At 41.0% G+C, this 7,985-nt stretch overlaps 1 protein-coding gene across 1 annotated transcript; it reads left to right on the top strand.

Moving 5' to 3' along the window:
• The first annotated feature begins 2,881 nt into the window (after positions 1-2,881).
• Positions 2,882-7,553, top strand: LOC146476512 (uncharacterized). Its single transcript, XM_085114385.1, has 6 exons — positions 2,882-2,939; positions 3,039-3,193; positions 4,247-4,303; positions 5,636-5,810; positions 6,549-6,682; positions 6,870-7,553. The coding sequence occupies exons 2-6, from the start codon at positions 3,044-3,046 to the stop codon at positions 6,957-6,959; spliced, it is 606 nt and encodes a 201-aa protein (XP_084970511.1). The 5' UTR covers positions 2,882-2,939; positions 3,039-3,043; the 3' UTR covers positions 6,960-7,553.
• Positions 7,554-7,985: the final 432 nt, after the last annotated feature.

Genomic DNA, 7,985 nt, shown 5'->3' on the forward strand with positions numbered 1-7,985 from the left:
TCCACGCGTCCCCATGTGTTGTACCAAAAAATCTATTTTTAGAAAAAATTGCGCCACCCTTTACGTCATAAACCCGCACGGATACACGCAAATTTGTGTGGGACTACTACCTTATATGGAAAATGGAAGAGAAAGTCCAGTTCGGTTTCTTACATAATTGTTAAATACTTTAAGTTTAAGTTCCTCCGTCTAACCTTACTAAACTACAGCTGTAAACTAAAACATCGGGCACAACTCCAGGAAATTCTCTTGGCTGAGTAGAAAACATTAAACCTTACAGTACAAATGTAAAAAATATTCTCCGCAATGCTGATGTATATATAAACTTAAATTTTATTCGAGAAGTCGGTTTCAACCATTTATTTCAAATTAGTGGTATGATCCTTGAGGAGACGAGTTAAGGCCATCATCTCAAACGTTTTCTACGCGTTCACTGGCATGAATATTCGGCGCTTCCACCAAATTTTGTAAACTGTCATTTTACGAGTGTATGGTTTTACGTAATACGCCGGCCAAAGTTTAGCATAACAAACTTTTAATGTCGAGTGCCTGGGAAACAGGTAATGGTTAAGTGAATTTTTCTCAGCTGCTTTCCGTGTCACTTTTGCCAGTATGATATGGTTCAAAAAGTACCCGAAAAGTGTCTAAAGTTCAGTTATTTGTTGTTGGAGAAAGTCTAAAAAGTCTGGAAAGTTGTTACGCAGTTTTCGCAACCTCCATATTGAACTCTGTCAGCTTTCACTGTTTTCTTGCTCATGTTGAAGTGGGAAAAGAACTTTTTGCTGCTTGGAATCAAATTCCGTGGCCATGCAAAGGAAGAAGCAAAACAACAACCGGTTACATGGATGGACTTTCTAACCAGGAAAAAAGATACGCTAAAAAATTATACCTTCACACATTCGTAAAACCGCAGCCGGTTTCTTGGGTATAAACAAGGCCTATTACTGATGCCACAGGGAGTCCACAAAAGTTGTGAAAAAGAAATAAATTAATAAATTATTGACTTACGTTGTTCGTTTCTTGCGGTTTTCTATAGTGCTCATTTGCATAAAATTTACGCGACAGCACCAATGTCGTGTACTGAGTTGTGCGCGAGCGGATCTAAGCTCTGCTGACTTTACTATATATATTGACAAGGGAGGCAACTTTTTTGCGAAACAATTTGAACACACTCAGCAAAATAGCTTTGAACGTTCGACTTGTTCTCCGCTTTGCAACCAAATTCGCATCAAATGAAAGCTGGATAAATTTGGGAACACACTTACCTGTCAGAATCCCAAGAAGAAACAATTTTGAGCCAGCATTTGAGCTCCCTTTTCGTAGTTTTGCTCGGTGAAGTTTTTCGCAACAGCTGCGACCAGTTACCCTGGCGCAGACGTCACAGATTTACGCGCCATCTCGAGCGAAATGTCGCCTCTCCCTACCTCGCAAAGATGTTTTTGCGCCGGACAGCCACGGACAGTCACCGCTCCCTGTTTAGTCACAAATTGAGCGAGGCCGCGCAAACCTAAATTTTGTAAATAAATCCAAAGTAGAATTTCAGTTCGCGCAATTTGTGACTAAACAGGGAGCGGTCACTGTCCATAGCTGTCGCGCAAAAACATCTTTGCGAGGTAGGGAGAGGCGACATTTTGCTCGTGATGGCGCGTAAATCTGTGACGTCTGCGCCAAGGTAACTGGCCGCAGCTGTTGCGAAAAAATACACCGAGCAAAACTACGAAAAGGGAGCTAAAATGCTGGCTCAAAATTGTTTCTTCTTGGGATTCTGACAGGTAAGTGTGTTCCCAAATTTATCCAGCTTTCATTTGATGCGAATTTGGTTGCAAAGCGGAGAACAAGTCGAACGTTCAAAGCTATTTTGCTGAGTGTGTTCAAATTGTTTCGCAAAAAAGTTGCCTCCCTTGTCAATATATATAGTAAAGTCAGCAGAGCTTAGATCCGCTCGCGCACAACTCAGTACACGACATTAGTGCTGTCGCGTAAATTTTATGCAAATGAGCACTATAGAAAACCACAAGAAACGAACAACGTAAGTCAATAATTTATTAATTTATTTCTTTTTCACAACTTTTGTGGACTCCCTGTGATTCAACTGTAGCAACGCACGCAGAGCCACCGTTTTGGCGCCTTTTTTACTTTACTGTGAGAGTCATGTGATCAATATGCCGCTTATTCCAACTTTCCCCGTCTTTGTGAGAGTCTAAATCCTAAAATGTAGGCACCAAGGAGATATTCCCTGGCAGAATTTTAAAACTTGGACGCCATTTTGAACTGGTAGAAAAAAAAATCAATTTCTCCACGCGCGATCCTGGCCATTTACACGCGAGCACGCACGCGCGTATGGCGCAACTTTTTCTAAAAATAGATTTTTTGGTACAACACATGGGGACAGGCCCACAAGTCAAAATGGCATCTCGTTACGGTCTCCTTCCCTGATTATGGCTCCTGTTATTAATTAGTCCTGCCTCTGATCACTTCACACGCCGAATACAATAGAAAGCGAATTTCTCCGCAGGGATTTTCTAGATAAAAACCTCGATTAACTTATAATCGTGGATTAGCGTTAATCGGCTTTCGAACAACCGGGCCCCTGGATGCTAGCGAGCAGAGCGATCTTCCCGCTAGGCCAATCAGATTGATTTTTGACCGTTATGTTTGCCTCTGTTTCAAAACCACGACCTTACAAAAATAAATGACCAAGAGAAACTGCTCTATTTTTCATGTTATTGAACTCGTGTCGGCTATGAAAAAAAGTTGCGCATCTAGGAGTCGTTTTGATACTGAGGCAAAGATCACCCGAGAATATGGAAAGAGCCGCGGCTGGTAACGACTACCCACCCCTCCCCGACTTCTCTCCAAGTTATTCCACCTAACCCCCCAAGGGAGTATGACATGTAGAGCGCGCCAACGATTTGGTGGCTGACGGTCGAGCTGACGAGGTACGTAAACCCGCAGTTTTTATTACAGCCGCTTGAAATATTTGCCGAGAAACTTTTTCATTTACGTTTGGCGCTCAGGTTCGGAACTTTCCTTTCAAGTAAACATGACGGATCTGGTCGAGCCTGGAAAGGCAAAGGCGGCTGGTATCTTGTCGATTCTAATCGGAATTACCGCCTTGATGGACCTGATATGCGGCTTCGTCTATCTTGGAAAAGGAGGCGTTGATGGATCTGGAATTTGGACCGGAGGAGGGGTAAGCTTAAATTATAAGTTAAACTTTGCTTCTTTATCAGACCAAACTTCACTTTAATTCACATCAAAGTTTAATAAGATTGACCAAACTGTAAACCGTCAGCTCAGACTGAAGTGCCTTTCCATGTTTTATTCTTACTAAGAGAAGTCCTACACTTTTTTTATTAGTTTTGTTTTTTGCTAAAATTTTTATAGGGAGGAGTAAGATTAACTTTTTATTTTCTTTATCTGTAATTTTCGTAGATAATGAAAGCAATTGAATACTATAAGCTTACTAAAAGTTCAGTTCTGTTGAGAATCGGGAAGGAACTTCTAAATCACTGCCTGTTAGTAGAGATTATTGGTCTTGCTTTGTTTCTGCTGGGAAACTTCTGCCTGACAGAGGAAGAAACTTTTGGTGTGGAAAAGCAACAAGTCAAAAACTAACTCAGAGAAGTCGGATGCACAAGTGATGCAAAAAAAAACCTACGTCGCAACTGAAGCTTTTGAATCGAAAATTGTGTTTGCGAACCGCGGAAAAAGATTTTATCTTAGATCGAGAACACGATAAACTGATGATTTGTGGGGTTTTTTCTTCTTTTTTTTTTTTGCACTAGAAAGCTGAATTTCTACATCATTTTATGGGCTTGCTTCCCCAAAATGAACAAACAGTTAAGAAACTTGCTAAAAGCCTTTTGTCATTTCTTCGCGTCAGGAAAAGAAAGTCTTTCAACTTTAAAAATGCTAGCCCAATAGCTCAACGGTACTCCCGACGGCAACCAAACTATGTTTAGGCTTTACTACTGAAAATTGACTAGGAAAACGTCTGTATAGCAAGTTATTTTTCTAATTTTTCTGTCAATTTTTTTTTCTGCTTCTGAGTTTTTGTTTCTTTGTTGTTTTCTGTTTTGCTTTGCGTCTTTGCTGTTTTGTTGAGATTATTTGAGCTCTGTTTCATTTGCTTTTCTTTTAGTCGTTTATTACTTCATTTGGTAGCCCAGTCAATAATGGTTGGGCATTTTTTAGGTTTTGACTATTTTTCCATTTATCTTCGAATTGTTTTTCCTTTGATTAGTTAGCAGTTTGTGCTGGATTTGGTTTAGCAACCTGGCGGAAAAGAAACAAGATTCTCGTAAGTTTTACAAAGCCTTCAAATGTTATTTTTGTTGTTGTTGTAATCATTTTCGCTGAGGGTCAAACAACAAAATAAAATACTGTTGGCCGGGATGGCTCGGTTTATCGAGATCGAACTGTGAAGCTGCTTGAATTTAAAAAGGCAATCGCAGAAATGATGGGTTGAGGAAAGCAAAATTATTCGATCCATTCACGTTGTTGAAGCCATTTTTTATACAAAACTAGCCTTCGCCGGGTTGGCTGACCTGAATACTGAGCTCAGAAACTTATCTCGCCAACCCAGCACACGTAAGACGGCTTGCAGACCCCCCTTTTCTCGGCACTTTGGGCGACCCGCACTGTTTGCAACGTCTTACATTATTGGTCGAGAGGACAAAAGAATGCGCCGAGACACGAAAAACAATGGAGCTGCAGGTTATCTGGTCTAGTTAAAATGAGCTTAGAAAAGGCGCGGGACTACTGTCTAACTGTCGACTAATCAATCCATCGCCGAATGCAGGCTATAGCTGAGGGGTATTAACGAGAAGGGTTTGGGGTTAGATGATGCGGCTGTCGGCCTCGAAATCTGTTTTTTATAAGATAATTAGGGTACGGTTAAAGGTCACTTTCTCTTGGAGCGCTTTCCTTTTGTATAGAAAAACCGGCTGTTCTGGCGGAAAAATAAAATGGAACAGTCATGAAACGGTCCTTTTCAATTTTCGAAGGAATGCCATCAGAGTTATTGCTCTTTTCCGTTTACCGGACTTTCACTGTGCCATTTACTAGTGCCATGCTCGTTGCTCCTTGTGATGAAACTCGCGGTTTATTTTCTAGAATTACCAGTGGATATGAACCATTCCATTCGATTCCCCTGAACAACTGTTTTTTCCACTGACTTTCCGGAAAGAGGAGAGACCCTGGGAACGAGATGCAAACCAGTTGCTTTTAGTCAACTGGTGGCTGGTCATAACAAGTTTGTTCGAAGAGGCACTTGCCTGGGGTAGGGGGGTTATCGAAGACGCCACCTATCTCGTGAAAATTGCCTACAAAATGTTATTGGCTTTAAAATTATAGTTGACACAGAAATATTCTGCTAGCAGGAGTTAGCATTCCTTGATCAAGAAAAGTGAGATTTGAATCTCATGGTCATTTTTTACTGCTGGATAGAGAGGTGTCCATGCAATAAAGAAACCATCTTTTGAGGTTGAGAAAGGGAGGAGGGTGCAGGCAGAGACCTGTACCACCATCTATTTCGTGGTTGGTGGGTTCCGCTCAAGTATAGTAGTTTTGACCCCTTCCCTTATTACCCAGACCAAAGAATCTTGTGACCGCCGTGTACTTGTTTTTTTAGATGGTGTTCTTCCTCGTGATGGACATTCTCTGGTTTGTGGTGTGCGTGGCAGGAGTGATTTTCACGCTGCTCGCCTGGTTAATCTTCCACGTCATCAGAAGAATACTGGAAGAGAACTGTCACATGAAAGACGGAACTTGCCACTGCACCGGCGGCACAGACGTTCCAATTAAAGGTAAGCACATAATATATTTTACAATAACTGTCAAAATTTTCGCCCGCTAATTGGCTCGTAGCTATTGTCTATAAGAGTACAGACAACAAAAATGACGTCAAATGTAACGCGCGCGCTTTCTCAACGGAAAATAAAGCCAATTTTTCTCGTACATTTTCCATGTTATTGCAAAAATAAATCGAGGGCAGCTTTCTATGGTCTATACTCTTATACACCATAAAATGACGCTATAAAATGTTCAAAACTTGGCAGTGAAACCACTCGCCGTCCAGTTTTGAACATTTCATGAAGTCATTTTATGATCTATAAGAGTATAGTATAGACCATAGGAAACTGCCATCGATTTGTTAAACATCCATCCTTGAATATCGTCGAAAGTTGACGAGTTTTCGAACTCTCGTTCAATACTGTAAGTATCTTAAATCTCTTCGAATTTCCGGTATTGCGAAAATCAGTGAAAGCTTCTTTTGATAGGTGACTCTCGTTTGTATGATATTTGACATAGGACATAGGATTCAAGTACACTTTAACTTATGCTTTCACTTGAGCTAAATCTGTGGTCGACAAAAATCCGAAAGCAGCTTTTATAGAAGAAACAATTTTAAACTGTGTTTACTGACTAAACAGCTTTTAAACGTGTTTAAGCCTTGGTGTGAATGGGGCATTGATTTATTTTTTATTTATTTATTTATTTATTTATTTATTTATTTTTATTTTGCTATGTTTTTGTATTTTAAGTTGAGAACTGTGACGACGTGAGGATAATCGAGAGATGTTTGCTGGCCATCGTGGTGTTGAATGGTCTTGGTGCGGTGTTTCTCCTGGCCGGTTCTATCATTGGCTGTATGGGAACCTGCTGCTCGAATACAACTGTAAGTCAGAAATCCTTTGCGCGCGTTTCAGTGACATTCTGTTTGCTTTGATTGGTTTGGCGTTTGCGGCTGCCTGCCTCGTCTCCAGGCGTCTCCAGGGACGCGGTTTTTTTTTTTTGACACGTAAATCCATCCCTCTAAACCAATAAACCCACTTTTACCGATTTCGCGATATATCTATTTACAGCACACCAACGTTGTGGTTGTAGAGCAGTCAGGAATGGCGATGCAAGGAGTGCCTCCTCCGGGTTACTCTACGCCTTCCGGGAAGGCTTAAACTTCGTACGAGGAAGAAAAAGGACCAACAGCACTGTTTCTGAGGATGAAGCACGAAACTTGTGAGGAATTTTGATAGTTTGAGTAACTTGGATTTTCCATTTCACGGTTTTTTGAAGAACAATCGACAATTGTTTTTTTTCGGCTTTGCGACGTCACCTTCGGATGCAAAGTGAAATATTATGAAAGGAATGTGTTATCTTTCATCTCCTAATTCGCTTTCTTAAAGATGTTTCGGTATTCAAAATAGTGGTCATAGAAGACCCTGGCACATCACGTGACCTTAAGGCTCTAATTAAGTTGAAGAGTTCAATTTTAAAATTCAATTGGCGACAAGTTTCGATCACCAGCCGATCCTAAGGTCATGTGACCCGTTATTTTTCAATGCCTTCTCCCGCCGCCTGTTTTGGTACCTCGAACGAAAAGCTCTTGGGGCGACTTTGAGCTGTTTACGCTTCCAGAGGTCAAAAAATTGTTTTGTCAGTTTGTTGGTAAGACAGTTGTGTAAGGTTTGGTCTGCAATTTTGGTATTAATAACACAGATTTTTTTTTTTACACTTTTAACCTTGTAATAAAACACGGCAATTTAAAAATGTCTTTTGCTTATGCTATGACTATAACGGGGTTTAGCAACACTGTCTGACGAGCTAGAGGTACTCTCCTACTTCCCGGGATATTTCTTCATTAAGGTAAGTTACATGTATGCAAAGTAGACTAGACGAGGAGTGGTCAAGAAACATGATGTTCACCGGTAATCTGGAATCATTGTTCAGTTATGGGTAGAGCGCAAAAGCTTTCACTAAAGGAGAAGTTGCATAACCCCCTTGTATATGACACTCAGTTTCACAAGTCTCCGAGGAACAATGTGCCAAGATAAACGCGAGATGCATAAAACAAACTAACTTAAAGGGATAACGGGATTAGTTGCTAAAGAAACTGGTCCTGCGTCAGACGTAGCAAGCGTTTCGGGGGGGGGGGGGGGAGGGAGGGTTGTACGTTTTTCGCTGCAGTTTCGAGTGAACGCGCG

The sequence above is a fragment of the Pavona decussata genome, unplaced genomic scaffold (genome assembly GCF_977016875.1).
Source record: "Pavona decussata unplaced genomic scaffold, jaPavDecu1.1 SCAFFOLD_76, whole genome shotgun sequence".
Lineage (NCBI taxonomy): Eukaryota > Metazoa > Cnidaria > Anthozoa > Scleractinia > Agariciidae > Pavona > Pavona decussata.